The sequence below is a fragment of the Mytilus trossulus genome, unplaced genomic scaffold (genome assembly GCF_036588685.1).
Source record: "Mytilus trossulus isolate FHL-02 unplaced genomic scaffold, PNRI_Mtr1.1.1.hap1 h1tg000128l__unscaffolded, whole genome shotgun sequence".
Taxonomy (NCBI): Eukaryota; Metazoa; Mollusca; class Bivalvia; order Mytilida; family Mytilidae; genus Mytilus; species Mytilus trossulus.
In genome coordinates this window covers 605453-626566 of record NW_026963301.1, presented here as the reverse complement: position 1 = coordinate 626566, position 21114 = coordinate 605453, and the positions used below count along the sequence as shown (strand labels likewise).

At 29.8% G+C, this 21114-nt stretch overlaps 1 protein-coding gene across 1 annotated transcript in view; it reads left to right on the top strand.

Moving 5' to 3' along the window:
- LOC134700276 (collagen alpha-1(I) chain-like) overlaps positions 1-21114 on the top strand; it is a 159033-nt gene that overhangs the window by 128056 nt on the left and 9863 nt on the right. Inside the window, exons 86-103 of the mRNA XM_063561634.1 lie at positions 75-92; positions 1557-1574; positions 3037-3054; positions 4517-4534; positions 5993-6010; positions 6368-6403; positions 7570-7587; positions 7946-7981; positions 9042-9059; positions 9418-9453; positions 10516-10533; positions 12092-12109; positions 13568-13585; positions 15042-15059; positions 16516-16533; positions 17990-18007; positions 19464-19481; positions 20938-20955. Coding sequence (XP_063417704.1) covers positions 75-92; positions 1557-1574; positions 3037-3054; positions 4517-4534; positions 5993-6010; positions 6368-6403; positions 7570-7587; positions 7946-7981; positions 9042-9059; positions 9418-9453; positions 10516-10533; positions 12092-12109; positions 13568-13585; positions 15042-15059; positions 16516-16533; positions 17990-18007; positions 19464-19481; positions 20938-20955 — 378 coding nt within the window. The remainder of the gene's footprint in view (positions 1-74; positions 93-1556; positions 1575-3036; positions 3055-4516; positions 4535-5992; positions 6011-6367; positions 6404-7569; positions 7588-7945; positions 7982-9041; positions 9060-9417; positions 9454-10515; positions 10534-12091; positions 12110-13567; positions 13586-15041; positions 15060-16515; positions 16534-17989; positions 18008-19463; positions 19482-20937; positions 20956-21114) is intronic.

Here is a 21114-nt window from a genome sequence, read left to right as displayed (position 1 = left end):
AACCATATTAACAAATAAAAAGATATTTTTTTATATTATTGAACTTATGCTATCCTATTTTCTCTAACTTTTAGGATCAAACGGAGCCGATGGTATGTATCAATTTTCGTGTTTATGCCAACTGCACCCTGTTTGCACAGTATCCGTTATGCTTGCAAATACACATTTAAGTTTAATGAGATTAAACAAAATACTTGCAATTATATGTAAACATTCTAATCATTACAAACCCTTTGAACCATTGCTGACAATTTATCCGTTTAATGCCAAATTTGAATAGCTGTTTACGTATTTGCATATCGCATATAAATGTTTTTAAAGAAATATAAAGTAAACGACGAACTTGGTACACATTAAACCACTTTAACTCATACCAATGTCAGGTTTTTGAAAATAAAATTTCTTTGAAAAGTACCATAATGATGACCTTTAAATATCTCTGACTTTCAGGAACACCAGGACCTCAAGGACCCAAAGGAGAAACTGGTATGTATCAACGTGTAAAAAAAATGCATTCTGGTTACATTTTATCGTATTTGCTCACAAGACACAAATAATAAATATCAAAAGAAATACGTTTCATCAAAATTTTAATCAAACTATTCATTTACTTTAAAAAAAAAAAAAAAAACGAATTTAACCATTAAAAGTGATAGTTTGAACAAATCCCCTAATAGCACTGTAGTTTGTCTGTTGAATTTGCAAACAACGCACACTGCGTATTGGTCTGATTTTAAAGGGTACACTCTTTTGATAATAGAAGTCTTATTGTATGTTAGTGGATATTTAATTTCGTGGTTTTACCAACGTTCTTATGCAACCTTTACAAGTGAGTATTCCTTTGAACTATAAAATTGGTTGTTCACGTTTTCCCACAAAATCGGCCATACATCCTTACAAATACAAATGAATCAAAAGAAGCTAGTTATCTGAAATGTTGAGATTAAAGAAAAATATAATACCTGTCAAAGCACACTAACAACTAAAAGTCATATATTTTTAAAACAGATAACGTTGATGTATTGTACTTATACTAGCATATCTTATCTTACTTTCAGGCGCAGACGGACAAAACGGAGCCAATGGTATGCATTCTTAAAAATACACATATAACTTTCATGTGGTTAAACAAATCACTTGCAATTATATTTTAACATTCTTTTTATTACAAACATTTTATAACGTTGCTTACAAATCATCTTTTTGATTTCTTCGATAACGTTTTGGACTTATTGTTCAGTTTTCAAGCCACATACAAACTTTTGTAAATTGAAGTCTTATTTTATTTTTGTGGATTTTTAATTTCTTGAGTTTGCCAACTTTTGATTATCAGGTTGAAAAATGTGAATTTCTTTGACCAATAAAATCCGTTGTCCACACCTTCCAACGCAATCTGCAATACCATTCCTACGAATACAAAGGAATAAAAAGAATAAAGTTATCTGAAATTTTGAGAGAAAAGAACAATATGATACCAGTCAAACCATATTAACAAATAAAAAGATATTTTTTTTATATTATTGAACATATGCTATCCTATTTTCTCTAACTTTTAGGATCAAACGGAGCCGATGGTATGTATCAATTTTCGTGTTTATGCCAACTGCACCCTGTTTGCACAGTATCCGTTATGCTTGCAAATACACATTTAAGTTTAATTAGATTAAACAAAATACTTGCAATTATATGTAAACATTCTAATCATTACAAACCCTTTGAACCATTGCTGACAATTTATCCGTTTAATGCCAAATTTGAATAGCTGTTTACGTATTTGCATATCGCATATAAATGTTTTTAAAGAAATATAAAGTAAACGACGAATTTGGTACACATTAAACCACTTTAACTCATACCAATGTCAGGTTTTTGAAAATAAGATTTCTTTGAAAAGTACAATAATGATGACCTTTAAATATCTCTGACTTTCAGGAACACCAGGACCTCAAGGACCCAAAGGAGAAACTGGTATGTATCAACGTGTAAAAAAAATGCATTCTGGTTACAATTTATCGTATTTGCTCACAAGACACAAATAATAAATATCAAAAGAAATACGTTTCATCAAAATTTTAATCAAACTATTCATTTACTTTAAAAAAAAAAAAAAAAAGAATTTAACCATTAAAAGTGATAGTTTGAACAAATCCCCTAATAGCACTGTAGTTTGTCTGTTGAATTTGCAAACAACGCACACTGCGTATTCGTCTGATTTTAAAGGGTACACTCTTTTGATAATAGAAGTCTTATTGTATGTTAGTGGATATTTAATTTCGTGGTTTTACCAACGTTCTTATGCAACCTTTAACAATGAGTATTCCTTTGAACTATAAAATTGGTTGTTCACGTTTTCCCACAAAATCAGCCATACATCCTTACAAATACAAATGAATCAAAAGAAGATAGTTATCTGAAATGTTGAGATTAAAGAAAAATATAATACCTGTCAAAGCACACTAACAACTAAAAGTCATATATTTTTAAAACAGATAACGTTGATGTATTGTACTTATACTAGCATATCTTATCTTACTTTCAGGCGCAGACGGACAAAACGGAGCCAATGGTATGCATTCTTAAAAATACACATATAACTTTCATGTGGTTAAACAAATCACTTGCAATTATATTTTAACATTCTTTTTATTACAAACATTTTTTAACGTTGCTTACAAATCATCTTTTTGATTTCTTCGATAACGTTTTGGACTTATTGTTCAGTTTTCAAGCCACATACAAACTTTTGTAAATTGAAGTCTTATTTTATTTTTGTGGATTTTTAATTTCTTGAGTTTGCCAACTTTTGATTACCAGGTTGAAAAATGTGAATTTCTTTGACCAATAAAATCCGTTGTCCACACCTTCCCACGCAATCTGCAATACCATTCCTACGAATACAAAAGAATAAAAAGAAGAAAGTTATCTGAAATTTTGAGAGAAAAGAACAATATGATACCAGTCAAACCATATTAACAAATAAAAAGATATTTTTTTATATTATTGAACTTATGCTATCCTATTTTCTCTAACTTTTAGGATCAAACGGAGCCGATGGTATGTATCAATTTTCGTGTTTATGCCAACTGCACCCTGTTTGCACAGTATCCGTTATGCTTGCAAATACACATTTAAGTTTAATGAGATTAAACAAAATACTTGCAATTATATGTAAACATTCTAATCATTACAAACCCTTTGAACCATTGCTGACAATTTATCCGTTTAATGCCAAATTTGAATAGCTGTTTACGTATTTGCATATCGCATATAAATGTTTTTAAAGAAATATAAAGTAAACGACGAACTTGGTACACATTAAACCACTTTAACTCATACCAATGTCAGGTTCTTGAAAATAAGATTTCTTTGAAAAGTACAATAATGATGACCTTTAAATATCTCTGACTTTCAGGAACACCAGGACCTCAAGGACCCAAAGGAGAAACTGGTATGTATCAACGTGTAAAAAAAATGCATTCTGGTTACAATTTATCGTATTTGCTCACAAGACACAAATAATAAATATCAAAAGAAATACGTTTCATCAAAATTTTAATCAAACTATTCATTTACTTTAAAAAAAAAAAAAAAAAGAATTTAACCATTAAAAGTGATAGTTTGAACAAATCCCCTAATAGCACTGTAGTTTGTCTGTTGAATTTGCAAACAACGCACACTGCGTATTCGTCTGATTTTAAAGGGTACACTCTTTTGATAATAGAAGTCTTATTGTATGTTAGTGGATATTTAATTTCGTGGTTTTACCAACGTTCTTATGCAACCTTTAACAATGAGTATTCCTTTGAACTATAAAATTGGTTGTTCACGTTTTCCCACAAAATCAGCCATACATCCTTACAAATACAAATGAATCAAAAGAAGATAGTTATCTGAAATGTTGAGATTAAAGAAAAATATAATACCTGTCAAAGCACACTAACAACTAAAAGTCATATATTTTTAAAACAGATAACGTTGATGTATTGTACTTATACTAGCATATCTTATCTTACTTTCAGGCGCAGACGGACAAAACGGAGCCAATGGTATGCATTCTTAAAAATACACATATAACTTTCATGTGGTTAAACAAATCACTTGCAATTATATTTTAACATTCTTTTTATTACAAACATTTTTTAACGTTGCTTACAAATCATCTTTTTGATTTCTTCGATAACGTTTTGGACTTATTGTTCAGTTTTCAAGCCACATACAAACTTTTGTAAATTGAAGTCTTATTTTATTTTTGTGGATTTTTAATTTCTTGAGTTTGCCAACTTTTGATTACCAGGTTGAAAAATGTGAATTTCTTTGACCAATAAAATCCGTTGTCCACACCTTCCCACGCAATCTGCAATACCATTCCTACGAATACAAAAGAATAAAAAGAAGAAAGTTATCTGAAATTTTGAGAGAAAAGAACAATATGATACCAGTCAAACCATATTAACAAATAAAAAGATATTTTTTTATATTATTGAACTTATGCTATCCTATTTTCTCTAACTTTTAGGATCAAACGGAGCCGATGGTATGTATCAATTTTCGTGTTTATGCCAACTGCACCCTGTTTGCACAGTATCCGTTATGCTTGCAAATACACATTTAAGTTTAATGAGATTAAACAAAATACTTGCAATTATATGTAAACATTCTAATCATTACAAACCCTTTGAACCATTGCTGACAATTTATCCGTTTAATGCCAAATTTGAATAGCTGTTTACGTATTTGCATATCGCATATAAATGTTTTTAAAGAAATATAAAGTAAACGACGAACTTGGTACACATTAAACCACTTTAACTCATACCAATGTCAGGTTCTTGAAAATAAGATTTCTTTGAAAAGTACAATAATGATGACCTTTAAATATCTCTGACTTTCAGGAACACCAGGACCTCAAGGACCCAAAGGAGAAACTGGTATGTATCAACGTGTAAAAAAAATGCATTCTGGTTACAATTTATCGTATTTGCTCACAAGACACAAATAATAAATATCAAAAGAAATACGTTTCATCAAAATTTTAATCAAACTATTCATTTACTTTAAAAAAAAAAAAAGAATTTAACCATTAAAATTGATAGTTTGAACAAATCCCCTAATAGCACTGTAGTTTGTCTGTTGAATTTGCAAACAACGCACACTGCGTATTCGTCTGATTTTAAAGGGTACACTCTTTTGATAATAGAAGTCTTATTGTATGTTAGTGGATATTTAATTTCGTGGTTTTACCAACGTTCTTATGCAACCTTTAACAATGAGTATTCCTTTGAACTATAAAATTGGTTGTTCACGTTTTCTCACAAAATCAGCCGTACATCCTTACAAATACAAATGAATCAAAAGAAGATAGTTATCTGAAATGTTGAGATTAAAGAAAAATATAATACCTGTCAAAGCACACTAACAACTAAAAGTCATATATTTTTAAAACAGATAACGTTGATGTATTGTACTTATACTAGCATATCTTATCTTACTTTCAGGCGCAGACGGACAAAACGGAGCCAATGATATGCATTCTTAAAAATACACATATAACTTTCATGTGGTTAAACAAATCACTTGCAATTATATTTTAACATTGTTTTTATTACAAACATTTTTTAACGTTGCTTACAAATCATCTTTTTGATTTTTTCGATAACGTTTTGGACTTATTGTTCAGTTTTCAAGCCACATACAAACTTTTGTAAATTGAAGTCTTATTTTATTTTTGTGGATTTTTAATTTCTTGAGTTTGCCAACTTTTGATTACCAGGTTGAAAAATGTGAATTTCTTTGACCAATAAAATCCGTTGTCCACACCTTCCCACGCAATCTGCAATACCATTCCTACGAATACAAAGGAATAAAAAGAAGATAGTTATCTGAAATTTTGAGAGAAGATAACAATATGATACCATTCAAACCATAATAACAAATAAAAAGATATTTTTTTATATTATTGAACTTATGCTATCCTATTTTCTCTAACTTTTAGGATCAAACGGAGCCGACGGTATGTATCAATTTTCGTGTTTATGCCAACTTCACCTTGTTTGCACAGTATCTTTTATGCTTGCAAATACACATTTAAGTTTAATGAGATTAAACAAAATACTTGCAATTATATGTAAACATTCTAATCATTACAAACCGTTTAAACCATTGCTGACAAATCATCCGTTTAATGCCATATTTGGATAGCTGTTTATGTATTTGCATATCGCATATAAATGTTTTAAAGAAATATAAAGTAAACGACGAACTTGGTACACATTAAACCACTTTAACTCATACCAATGTCAGGTTCTTGAAAATAGAACTTCTTTGAAAAGTACCATAATGATGACCTTTAAATATCTCTGACTTTCAGGAACACCAGGACCTCAAGGACCCAAAGGAGAAACTGGTATGTATCAACGTGTAAAAAAATGCATTCTGGTTACAATTTATCGTATTTGCTCACAAGACACAAATAATAAATATCAAAAGAAATACGTTTCATCAAAATTTTAATCAAACTATTCATTTACTTTTAAAAAAAAAAGAATTTAACCATTAAAAGTGATAGTTTGAACAAATCCCCTAATAGCACTGTAGTTTGTCTGTTGAATTTGCAAACAACGCACACTGCGTATTCGTCTGATTTTAAAGGGTACACTCTTTTGATAATAGAAGTCTTATTGTATGTTAGTGGATATTTAATTTCGTGGTTTTACCAACGTTCTTATGCAACCTTTAACAATGAGTATTCCTTTGAACTATAAAATTGGTTGTTCACGTTTTCTCACAAAATCAGCCGTACATCCTTACAAATACAAATGAATCAAAAGAAGATAGTTATCTGAAATGTTGAGATTAAAGAAAAATATAATACCTGTCAAAGCACACTAACAACTAAAAGTCATATATTTTTAAAACAGATAACGTTGATGTATTGTACTTATACTAGCATATCTTATCTTACTTTCAGGCGCAGACGGACAAAACGGAGCCAATGGTATGCATTCTTAAAAATACACATATAACTTTCATGTGGTTAAACAAATCACTTGCAATTATATTTTAACATTGTTCTTGTCCATTCGTTTTTGATGCGTTTTGTTTTTTGATTTTGCCATGTGATTATGGACTTTCCAAATTGATTTTCCTCTGAGTTCAGTATATTTGTGATTTTACTTTTTATTACAAACATTTTTTAACGTTGCTTACAAATCATCCTTTTGATTTCTTCGATAACGTTTTGGACTTATTGTTCAGTTTTCAAGCCACATACAAACTTTTGTAAATTGAAGTCTTATTTTATGTTTGTGGATTTTTAATTTCTTGAGTTTGCCAACTTTTGATTACCAGGTTGAAAAATGTGAATTTCTTTGACCAATAAAATCCGTTGTCCACACCTTCCCACGCAATCTGCAATACCATTCCTACGAATACAAATGAATAAAAAGAATAAAGTTATCTGAAATTTTGAGAGAAAAGAACAATATGATACCAGTCAAACCATATTAACAAATAAAAAGATATTTTTTTATATTATTGAACTTATGCTATCCTATTTTCTCTAACTTTTAGGATCAAACGGAGCCGATGGTATGTATCAATTTTCGTGTTTATGCCAACTTCACCTTGTTTGCACAGTATCCGTTATGCTTGCAAATACACATTTAAGTTTAATGAGATTAAACAAAATACTTGCAATTATATGTAAACATTCTAATCATTACAAACCATTTCAACCATTGCTGACAAATCATCCGTTTAATGCCATATGTGGATAGCTGTTTATGTATTTGCATATCGCATATAAATGTTTTTAAGGAAATATAAAGTAAACGACGAACTTGGTACACATTAAACCACTTTAACTCATACCAATATCAGGTTCTTGAAAATAAAACTTCTTTGAAAAGTACCATAATGATGACCTTTAAATATCTCTGACTTTCAGGAACACCAGGACCTCAAGGACCCAAAGGAGAAACTGGTATGTATCATCGTGTAAAGAAAATGCATTCTGGTTACAATTTATCGTATTTGCTCACAAGACACAAATAATAAATATCAAAAGAAATACGTTTCATCAACATTTTAATCAAACTATTCATTTACTTTTTAAAAAAAAAATTTAACCATTAAAGGTGATAGTTTGAACAAATCCCCTAATAGCACTGTAGTTTGTCTGTTGAATTTGCAAACAACGCACACTGCTTATTCGTCTGATTTTAAAGGGTACACTCTTTTGATAATAGAAGTCTTATTGTATGTTAGTGGATATTCAATTTCGTGGTTTTGCCAACGTTCTTATGCAACCTTTAACAATGAGTATTCCTTTGAACTATAAAATTGGTTGTTCACGTTTTCCCACAAAATCAGCCATACATCCTTACAAATACAAATAAATCAAAAGAAGATAGTTATCTGAAATGTTGAGATTAAAGAAAAATATAATACCTGTCAAAGCACACTAACAACTAAAAGTCATATATTTTTAAAACAGATAACGTTGATGAATTGTACTTATACTAGCATGTCTTATCTTACTTTCAGGCGCAGACGGACAAAACGGAGCCAATGGTATGCATTCTTAAAAATACACATATAACTTTCAAGTGGTTAAACAAATCACTTGCAATTATATTTTAACATTGTTTTTATTACAAACATTTTTTAACGTTGCTTACAATTATCTTTTTGATTTTTTCGATAACGTTTTGGACTTATTGTTCAGTTTTCAAGCCACATACAAACTTTTGTAAATTGAAGTCTTATTTTATTTTTGTGGATTTTTAATTTCTTGAGTTTGCCAACTTTTGATTACCAGGTTGAAAAATGTGAATTTCTTTGACCAATAAAATCCGTTGTCCACACCTTCCCACGCAATCTGCAATACCATTCCTACGAATACAAAGGAATAAAAAGAATAAAGTTATCTGAAATTTTGAGAGAAAAGAACAATATGATACCAGTCAAACCATATTAACAAATAAAAAGATATTTTTTTTATATTATTGAACTTATGTTATCCTATTTTCTCTAACTTTTAGGATCAAACGGAGCCGATGGTATGTATCAATTTTCGTGTTTATGCCAACTTCACCTTGTTTGCACAGTATCCGTTATGCTTGCAAATACACATTTAAGTTTAATGAGATTAAACAAAATACTTGCAATTATATGTAAACATTCTAATCATTACAAACCATTTCAACCATTGCTGACAAATCATCCGTTTAATGCCATATTTGGATAGCTGTTTATGTATTTGCATATCGCATATAAATGTTTTTAAGGAAATATAAAGTAAACGACGAACTTGGTACACATTAAACCACTTTAACTCATACCAATATCAGGTTCTTGAAAATAAAACTTCTTTGAAAAGTACCATAATGATGACCTTTAAATATCTCTGACTTTCAGGAACACCAGGACCTCAAGGACCCAAAGGAGAAACTGGTATGTATCATCGTGTAAAGAAAATGCATTCTGGTTACAATTTATCGTATTTGCTCACAAGACACAAATAATGAATATCAAAAGAAATACGTTTCATCAACATTTTAATCAAACTATTCATTTACTTTTAAAAAAAAAATATTTAACCATTAAAGGTGATAGTTTGAACAAATCCCCTAATAGCACTGTAGTTTGTCTGTTGAATTTGCAAACAACGCACACTGCTTATTCGTCTGATTTTAAAGGGTACACTCTTTTGATAATAGAAGTCTTATTGTATGTTAGTGGATATTCAATTTCGTGGTTTTGCCAACGTTCTTATGCAACCTTTAACAATGAGTATTCCTTTGAACTATAAAATTGGTTGTTCACGTTTTCCCACAAAATCAGCCATACATCCTTACAAATACAAATAAATCAAAAGAAGATAGTTATCTGAAATGTTGAGATTAAAGAAAAATATAATAACTGTCAAAGCACACTAACAACTAAAAGTCATATATTTTTAAAACAGATAACGTTGATGAATTGTACTTATACTAGCATGTCTTATCTTACTTTCAGGCGCAGACGGACAAAACGGAGCCAATGGTATGCATTCTTAAAAATACACATATAACTTTCAAGTGGTTAAACAAATCACTTGCAATTATATTTTAACATTGTTTTTATTACAAACATTTTTTAACGTTGCTTACAAATCATCTTTTTGATTTTTTCGATAACGTTTTGGACTTATTGTTCAGTTTTCAAGCCACATACAAACTTTTGTAAATTGAAGTCTTATTTTATTTTTGTGGATTTTTAATTTCTTGAGTTTGCCAACTTTTGATTACCAGGTTGAAAAATGTGAATTTCTTTGACCAATAAAATCCGTTGTCCACACCTTCCCACGCAATCTGCAATACCATTCCTACGAATACAAAGGAATAAAAAGAATAAAGTTATCTGAAATTTTGAGAGAAAAGAACAATATGATACCAGTCAAACCATATTAACAAATAAAAAGATATTTTTTTTATATTATTGAACTTATGCTATCCTATTTTCTCTAACTTTTAGGATCAAACGGAGCCGATGGTATGTATCAATTTTCGTGTTTATGCCAACTTCACCTTGTTTGCACAGTATCCGTTATGCTTGCAAATACACATTTAAGTTTAATGAGATTGAACAAAATACTTGCAATTATATGTAAACATTCTAATCATTACAAACCCTTTGAACCATTGCTGACAAATCATCCGTTTAATGCCAAATTTGGATAGCTGTTTATGTATTTGCATATCGCATATAAATGTTTTTAAAGAAATATAAAGTAAACGACGAACTTGGTACACATTAAACCGCTTTAACTCATACCAATGTCAGGTTCTTGAAAATAAAACTTCTTTGAAAAGTACCATAATGATGACCTTTAAATATCTCTGACTTTCAGGAACACCAGGACCTCAAGGACCCAAAGGAGAAACTGGTATGTATCAACGTGTAAAAAAATGCATTCTGGTTACAATTTATCGTATTTGCTCACAAGACACGAATAATAAATATCAAAAGAAATACGTTTCATCAAAATTTTAATCAAACTATTCATTTACTTTTAAAAAAAAAGAATTAAACCATTAAAAGTGATAGTTTGAACAAATCCCCTAATAGCACTGTAGTTTGTCTGTTGAATTTGCAAACAACGCACACTGCGTATTCGTCTGATTTTAAAGGGTACCCTCTTTTGATAATAGAAGTCTTATTGTATGTTAGTGGATATTTAATTTCGTGGTGTTACCAACGTTCTTATGCAACCTTTAAAAATGAGTATTCCTTTGAACTATAAAATTGGTTGTTCACGTTTTCCCACAAAATCAGCCGTACATCCTTACAAATACACATGATTTAAAAGAAGATAGTTATCTGAAATGTTGAGATTAAAGAAAATATAATACCTGTCAAAGCACACTAACAACTAAAAGTCATATATTTTTAAAACAGATAACGTTGATGTATTGTACTTATACTAGCATATCTTATCTTACTTTCAGGCGCAGACGGACAAAACGGAGCCAATGGTATGCATTCTTAAAAATACACATATAACTTTCATGTGGTTAAACAAATCACTTGCAATTATATTTTAACATTGTTCTTGTCCATTCGTTTTTGATGCGTTTTGTTTTTTGATTTTGCCATGTGATTATGGACTTTCCAAATTGATTTTCCTCTGAGTTCAGTATTTTTGTGATTTTACTTTTTATTACAAACATTTTTTAACGTTGCTTACAAATCATCTTTTTGATTTCTTCGATAACGTTTTGGACTTATTGTTCAGTTTTCAAGCCACATACAAACTTTTGTAAATTGAAGTCTTATTTTATGTTTGTGGATTTTTAATTTCTTGAGTTTGCCAACTTTTGATTACCAGGTTGAAAAATGTGAATTTCTTTGACCAATAAAATCCGTTGTCCACACCTTCCCACGCAATCTGCAATACCATTCCTACGAATACAAATGAATAAAAAGAATAAAGTTATCTGAAATTTTGAGAGAAAAGAACAATATGATACCAGTCAAACCATATTAACAAATAAAAAGATATTTTTTTATATTATTGAACTTATGCTATCCTATTTTCTCTAACTTTTAGGATCAAACGGAGCCGATGGTATGTATCAATTTTCGTGTTTATGCCAACTTCACCTTGTTTGCACAGTATCCGTTATGCTTGCAAATACACATTTAAGTTTAATGAGATTAAACAAAATACTTGCAATTATATGTAAACATTCTAATCATTACAAACCATTTCAACCATTGCTGACAAATCATCCGTTTAATGCCATATTTGGATAGCTGTTTATGTATTTGCATATCGCATATAAATGTTTTTAAAGAAATATAAAGTAAACGACGAACTTGGTACACATTAAACCACTTTAACTCATACCAATATCAGGTTCTTGAAAATAAAACTTCTTTGAAAAGTACCATAATGATGACCTTTAAATATCTCTGACTTTCAGGAACACCAGGACCTCAAGGACCCAAAGGAGAAACTGGTATGTATCAACGTGTAAAAAAAATGCATTTTGGTTACAATTTATCGTGTTTGCTCACAAGACACGAAAAATAAATATCAAAAGAAATACGTTTCATCAAAATTTTAATCAAACTATTCATTTACTTTAAAAAAAAAAAAAAAAATTTAACCATTAAAAGTGATAGTTTGAACAAATCCCCTAATAGCACTGTAGTTTGTCTGTTGAATTTGCAAACAACGCACACTGCGTATTCGTCTGATTTTAAAGGGTACACTCTTTTGATAATAGAAGTCTTATTGTATGTTAGTGGATATTTAATTTCGTGGTTTTACCAACGTTCTTATGCAACCTTTAACAATGAGTATTCCTTTGAACTATAAAATTGGTTGTTCACGTTTTCCCACAAAATCAGCCGTACATCCTTACAAATACAAATGATTTAAAAGAAGATAGTTATCTGAAATGTTGAGATTAAAGAAAATATAATACCTGTCAAAGCACACTAACAACTAAAAGTCATATATTTTTAAAACAGATAACGTTGATGTATTGTACTTATACTAGCATATCTTATCTTACTTTCAGGCGCAGACGGACAAAACGGAGCCAATGGTATGCATTCTTAAAAATACACATATAACTTTCATGTGGTTAAACAAATCACTTGCATTTATATTTTAACATTGTTTTTATTACAAACATTTTTTAACGTTGCTTACAAATCATCTTTTTGATTTCTTCGATAACGTTTTGGACTTATTGTTCAGTTTTCAAGCCACATACAAACTTTTGTAAATTGAAGTCTAATTTTATTTTTGTGGATTTTTAATTTCTTGAGTTTGCCAACTTTTGATTACCAGGTTGAAAAATGTGAATTTCTTTGACCAATAAAATCCGTTGTCCACACCTTCCCACGCAATCTGCAATACCATTCCTACGAATACAAAGGAATAAAAAGAAGATAGTTATCTGAAAGTTTGAGAGAAGATAACAATATGATACCAGTCAAACCATAATAACAAATAAAAAGATATTTTTTTATATTATTGAACTTATGCTATCCTATTTTCTCTAACTTTTAGGATCAAACGGAGCCAATGGTATGTATCAATTTTCGTGTTTATGCCAACTTCACCTTGTTTGCACAGTATCCGTTATGCTTGCAAATACACATTTAAGTTTAATGAGATTAAACAAAATACTTGCAATTATATGTAAACATTCTAATCATTACAAACCCTTTGAACCATTGCTGACAAATCATCCGTTTAATGCCAAATTTGGATAGCTGTTTATGTATTTGCATATCGCATATAAATGTTTTTAAAGAAATATAAAGTAAACGACGAACTTGGTACACATTAAACCACTTTAACTCATACCAATGTCAGGTTCTTGAAAATAAAACTTCTTTGAAAAGTACCATAATGATGACCTTTAAATATCTCTGACTTTCAGGAACACCAGGACCTCAAGGACCCAAAGGAGAAACTGGTATGTATCAACGTGTAAAAAAAATGCATTCTGGTTACAATTTATCGTATTTGCTCACAAGACACAAATAATAAATATCAAAAGAAATACGTTTCATCAAAATTTTAATCAAACTATTCATTTACTTTTTTAAAAAAAAGAATTTAACCATTAAAAGTGATAGTTTGAACAAATCCCCTAATAGCACTGTAGTTTGTCTGTTGAATTTGCAAACAACGCACACTGCGTATTCGTCTGATTTTAAAGGGTACACTCTTTTGATAATATAAGTCTTATTGTATGTTAGTGGATATTTAATTTCGTGGTTTTACCAACGTTCTTATGCAACCTTTAACAATGAGTATTCCTTTGAACTATAAAATTGGTTGTTCACGTTTTCCCACAAAATCAGCCATACATCCTTACAAATACAAATGAATCAAAAGAAGATAGTTATCTGAAATGTTGAGATTAAAGAAAAATATAATACCTGTCAAAGCACACTAACAACTAAAAGTCATATATTTTTAAAACAGATAACGTTGATGTATTGTACTTATACTAGCATATCTTATCTTACTTTCAGGCGCAGACGGACAAAACGGAGCCAATGGTATGCATTCTTAAAAATACACATATAACTTTCATGTGGTTAAACAAATCACTTGCAAGTATATTTTAACATTGTTTTTATTACAAACATTTTTTAACGTTGCTTACAAATCATCTTTTTGATTTCTTCGATAACGTTTTGGACTAATTGTTCAGTTTTCAAGCCACATACAAACTTTTTTAAATTGAAGTCTTATTTTATTTTTGTGGATTTTTAATTTCTTGAGTTTGCCAACTTTTGATTACCAGGTTGAAAAATGTGAATTTCTTTGACCAATAAAATCCGTTGTCCACACCTTCCCACGCAATCTGCAATACCATTCCTACGAATACAAAGGAATAAAAAGAATAAAGTTATCTGAAATTTTGAGAGAAAAGAACAATATGATACCAGTCAAACCATATTAACAAATAAAAAGATATTTTCTTATATTATTGAACTTATGCTATCCTATTTTCTCTAACTTTTAGGATCAAACGGAGCCGATGGTATGTATCAATTTTCGTGTTTATGCCAACTTCACCTTGTTTGCACAGCATTCGTTATGCTTGCAAATACACATTTAAGTTTAATGAGATTAAACAAAATACTTGCAATTATATGTAAACATTCTAATCATTACAAACCCTTTGAACCATTGCTGACAAATCATCCGTTTAATGCCAAATTTGGATAGCTGTTTATGTATTTGCATATCGCATATAAATGTTTTTAAAGAAATATAAAGTAAACGACGAACTTGGTACACATTAAACCACTTTAACTCATACCAATGTCAGGTTCTTGAAAATAAAACTTCTTTGAAAAGTACCATAATGATGACCTTTAAATATCTCTGACTTTCAGGAACACCAGGACCTCAAGGACCCAAAGGAGAAACTGGTATGTATCAACGTGTAAAAAAAATGCATTCTGGTTACAATTTATCGTATTTGCTCACAAGACACAAATAATAAATATCAAAAGAAATACGTTTCATCAAAATTTTAATCAAACTATTCATTTACTTTTTAAAAAAAAAGAATTTAACCATTAAAAGTGATAGTTTGAACAAATCCCCTAATAGCACTGTAGTTTGTCTGTTGAATTTGCAAACAACGCACACTGCGTATTCGTCTGATTTTAAAGGGTACACTCTTTTGATAATATAAGTCTTATTGTATGTTAGTGGATATTTAATTTCGTGGTTTTACCAACGTTCTTATGCAACCTTTAACAATGAGTATTCCTTTGAACTATAAAATTGGTTGTTCACGTTTTCCCACAAAATCAGCCATACATCCTTACAAATACAAATGAATCAAAAGAAGATAGTTATCTGAAATGTTGAGATTAAAGAAAAATATAATACCTGTCAAAGCACACTAACAACTAAAAGTCATATATTTTTAAAACAGATAACGTTGATGTATTGTACTTATACTAGCATATCTTATCTTACTTTCAGGCGCAGACGGACAAAACGGAGCCAATGGTATGCATTCTTAAAAATACACATATAACTTTCATGTGGTTAAACAAATCACTTGCAAGTATATTTTAACATTGTTTTTATTACAAACATTTTTTAACGTTGCTTACAAATCATCTTTTTGATTTCTTCGATAACGTTTTGGACTAATTGTTCAGTTTTCAAGCCACATACAAACTTTTTTAAATTGAAGTCTTATTTTATTTTTGTGGATTTTTAATTTCTTGAGTTTGCCAACTTTTGATTACCAGGTTGAAAAATGTGAATTTCTTTGACCAATAAAATCCGTTGTCCACACCTTCCCACGCAATCTGCAATACCATTCCTACGAATACAAAGGAATAAAAAGAAGATAGTTATCTGAAAGTTTGAGAGAAGATAACAATATGATACCAGTCAAACCATAATAACAAATAAAAAGATATTTTTTTATATTATTGAACTTATGCTATCCTATTTTCTCTAACTTTTAGGATCAAACGGAGCCAATGGTATGTATCAATTTTCGTGTTTATGCCAACTTCACCTTGTTTGCACAGTATCCGTTATGCTTGCAAATACACATTTAAGTTTAATGAGATTAAACAAAATACTTGCAATTATATGTAAACATTCTAATCATTACAAACCCTTTGAACCATTGCTGACAAATCATCCGTTTAATGCCAAATTTGGATAGCTGTTTATGTATTTGCATATCGCATATAAATGTTTTTAAAGAAATATAAAGTAAACGACGAACTTGGTACACATTAAACCACTTTAACTCATACCAATGTCAGGTTCTTGAAAATAAAACTTCTTTGAAAAGTACCATAATGATGACCTTTAAATATCTCTGACTTTCAGGAACACCAGGACCTCAAGGACCCAAAGGAGAAACTGGTATGTATCAACGTGTAAAAAAAATGCATTCTGGTTACAATTTATCGTATTTGCTCACAAGACACAAATAATAAATATCAAAAGAAATACGTTTCATCAAAATTTTAATCAAACTATTCATTTACTTTTTTAAAAAAAAGAATTTAACCATTAAAAGTGATAGTTTGAACAAATCCCCTAATAGCACTGTAGTTTGTCTGTTGAATTTGCAAACAACGCACACTGCGTATTCGTCTGATTTTAAAGGGTACACTCTTTTGATAATATAAGTCTTATTGTATGTTAGTGGATATTTAATTTCGTGGTTTTACCAACGTTCTTATGCAACCTTTAACAATGAGTATTCCTTTGAACTATAAAATTGGTTGTTCACGTTTTCCCACAAAATCAGCCATACATCCTTACAAATACAAATGAATCAAAAGAAGATAGTTATCTGAAATGTTGAGATTAAAGAAAAATATAATACCTGTCAAAGCACACTAACAACTAAAAGTCATATATTTTTAAAACAGATAACGTTGATGTATTGTACTTATACTAGCATATCTTATCTTACTTTCAGGCGCAGACGGACAAAACGGAGCCAATGGTATGCATTCTTAAAAATACACATATAACTTTCATGTGGTTAAACAAATCACTTGCAAGTATATTTTAACATTGTTTTTATTACAAACATTTTTTAACGTTGCTTACAAATCATCTTTTTGATTTCTTCGATAACGTTTTGGACTAATTGTTCAGTTTTCAAGCCACATACAAACTTTTTTAAATTGAAGTCTTATTTTATTTTTGTGGATTTTTAATTTCTTGAGTTTGCCAACTTTTGATTACCAGGTTGAAAAATGTGAATTTCTTTGACCAATAAAATCCGTTGTCCACACCTTCCCACGCAATCTGCAATACCATTCCTACGAATACAAAGGAATAAAAAGAATAAAGTTATCTGAAATTTTGAGAGAAAAGAACAATATGATACCAGTCAAACCATATTAACAAATAAAAAGATATTTTCTTATATTATTGAACTTATGCTATCCTATTTTCTCTAACTTTTAGGATCAAACGGAGCCGATGGTATGTATCAATTTTCGTGTTTATGCCAACTTCACCTTGTTTGCACAGCATTCGTTATGCTTGCAAATACACATTTAAGTTTAATGAGATTAAACAAAATACTTGCAATTATATGTAAACATTCTAATCATTACAAACCCTTTGAACCATTGCTGACAAATCATCCGTTTAATGCCAAATTTGGATAGCTGTTTATGTATTTGCATATCGCATATAAATGTTTTTAAAGAAATATAAAGTAAACGACGAACTTGGTACACATTAAACCACTTTAACTCATACCAATGTCAGGTTCTTGAAAATAAAACTTCTTTGAAAAGTACCATAATGATGACCTTTAAATATCTCTGACTTTCAGGAACACCAGGACCTCAAGGACCCAAAGGAGAAACTGGTATGTATCAACGTGTAAAAAAAATGCATTCTGGTTACAATTTATCGTATTTGCTCACAAGACACAAATAATAAATATCAAAAGAAATACGTTTCATCAAAATTTTAATCAAACTATTCATTTACTTTTTAAAAAAAAAGAATTTAACCATTAAAAGTGATAGTTTGAACAAATCCCCTAATAGCACTGTAGTTTGTCTGTTGAATTTGCAAACAACGCACACTGCGTATTCGTCTGATTTTAAAGGGTACACTCTTTTGATAATATAAGTCTTATTGTATGTTAGTGGATATTTAATTTCGTGGTTTTACCAACGTTCTTATGCAACCTTTAACAATGAGTATTCCTTTGAACTATAAAATTGGTTGTTCACGTTTTCCCACAAAATCAGCCATACATCCTTACAAATACAAATGAATCAAAAGAAGATAGTTATCTGAAATGTTGAGATTAAAGAAAAATATAATACCTGTCAAAGCACACTAACAACTAAAAGTCATATATTTTTAAAACAGATAACGTTGATGTATTGTACTTATACTAGCATATCTTATCTTACTTTCAGGCGCAGACGGACAAAACGGAGCCAATGGTATGCATTCTTAAAAATACACATATAACTTTCATGTGGTTAAACAAATCACTTGCAAGTATATTTTAACATTGTTTTTATTACAAACATTTTTTAACGTTGCTTACAAATCATCTTTTTGATTTCTTCGATAACGTTTTGGACTAATTGTTCAGTTTTCAAGCCACATACAAACTTTTTTAAATTGAAGTCTTATTTTATTTTTGTGGATTTTTAATTTCTTGAGTTTGCCAACTTTTGATTACCAGGTTGAAAAATGTGAATTTCTTTGACCAATAAAATCCGTTGTCCACACCTTCCCACGCAATCTGCAATACCATTCCTACGAATACAAAGGAATAAAAAGAATAAAGTTATCTGAAATTTTGAGAGAAAAGAACAATATGATACCAGTCAAACCATATTAACAAATAAAAAGATATTTTCTTATATTATTGAACTTATGCTATCCTATTTTCTCTAACTTTTAGGATCAAACGGAGCCGATGGTATGTATCAATTTTCGTGTTTATGCCAACTTCACCTTGTTTGCACAGCATTCGTTATGCTTGCAAATACACATTTAAGTTTAATGAGATTAAACAAAATACTTGCAATTATATGTAAACATTCTAATCATTACAAACCCTTTGAACCATTGCTGACAAATCATCCGTTTAATGCCAAATTTGGATAGCTGTTTATGTATTTGCATATCGCATATAAATGTTTTTAAAGAAATATAAAGTAAACGACGAACTTGGTACACATTAAACCACTTTAACGCATACCAATGTCAGGTTCTTGAAAATAAAACTTCTTTGAAAAGTACCATAATGATGACCTTTAAATATCTCTGACTTTCAGGAACACCAGGACCTCAAGGACCCAAAGGAGAAACTGGTATGTATCAACGTGTAAAAAAAATGCATTCTGGTTACAATTTATCGTATTTGCTCACAAGACACAAATAATAAATATCAAAAGAAATACGTTTCATCAAAATTTTAATCAAACTATTCATTTACTTTTTAAAAAAAAAGAATTTAACCATTAAAAGTGATAGTTTGAACAAATCCCCTAATAGCACTGTAGTTTGTCTGTTGAATTTGCAAACAACGCACACTGCGTATTCGTCTGATTTTAAAGGGTACACTCTTTTGATAATATAAGTCTTATTGTATGTTAGTGGATATTTAATTTCGTGGTTTTACCAACGTTCTTATGCAACCTTTAACAATGAGTATTCCTTTGAACTATAAAATTGGTTGTTCACGTTTTCCCACAAAATCAGCCATACATCCTTACAAATACAAATGAATCAAAAGAAGATAGTTATCTGAAATGTTGAGATTAAAGAAAAATATAATACCTGTCAAAGCACACTAACAACTAAAAGTCATATATTTTTAAAACAGATAACGTTGATGTATTGTACTTATACTAGCATATCTTATCTTACTTTCAGGCGCAGACGGACAAAACGGAGCCAATGGTATGCATTCTTAAAAATACACATATAACTTTCATGTGGTTAAACAAATCACTTGCAAGTATATTTTAACATTGTTTTTATTACAAACATTTTTTAACGTTGCTTACAAATCATCTTTTTGATTTCTTCGATAACGTTTTGGACTAATTGTTCAGTTTTCAAGCCACATACAAACTTTTTTAAATTGAAGTCTTATTTTATTTTTGTGGATTTTTAATTTCTTGAGTTTGCCAACTTTTGATTACCAGGTTGAAAAATGTGAATTTCTTTGACCAATAAAATCCGTTGTCCACACCTTCCCACGCAATCTGCAATACCATTCCTACGAATACAAAGGAATAAAAAGAAGATAGTTATCTGAAATTTTGAGAGAAGATAACAATATGATACCAGTCAAACCATAATAACAAATAAAAAGATATTTTTTTATATTATTGAACTTATGCTATCCTATTTTCTCTAACTTTTAGGATCAAACGGAGCCAATGGTATGTATCAATTTTCGTGTTTATGCCAACTTCACCTTGTTTGCACATTATCTTTTATGCTTGCAAATACACATTTAAGTTTAATGAGATTAAACAAAATACTTGCAATTATATGTAAACATTCTAATCATTACAAACCCTTTAAACCATTGCTGACAA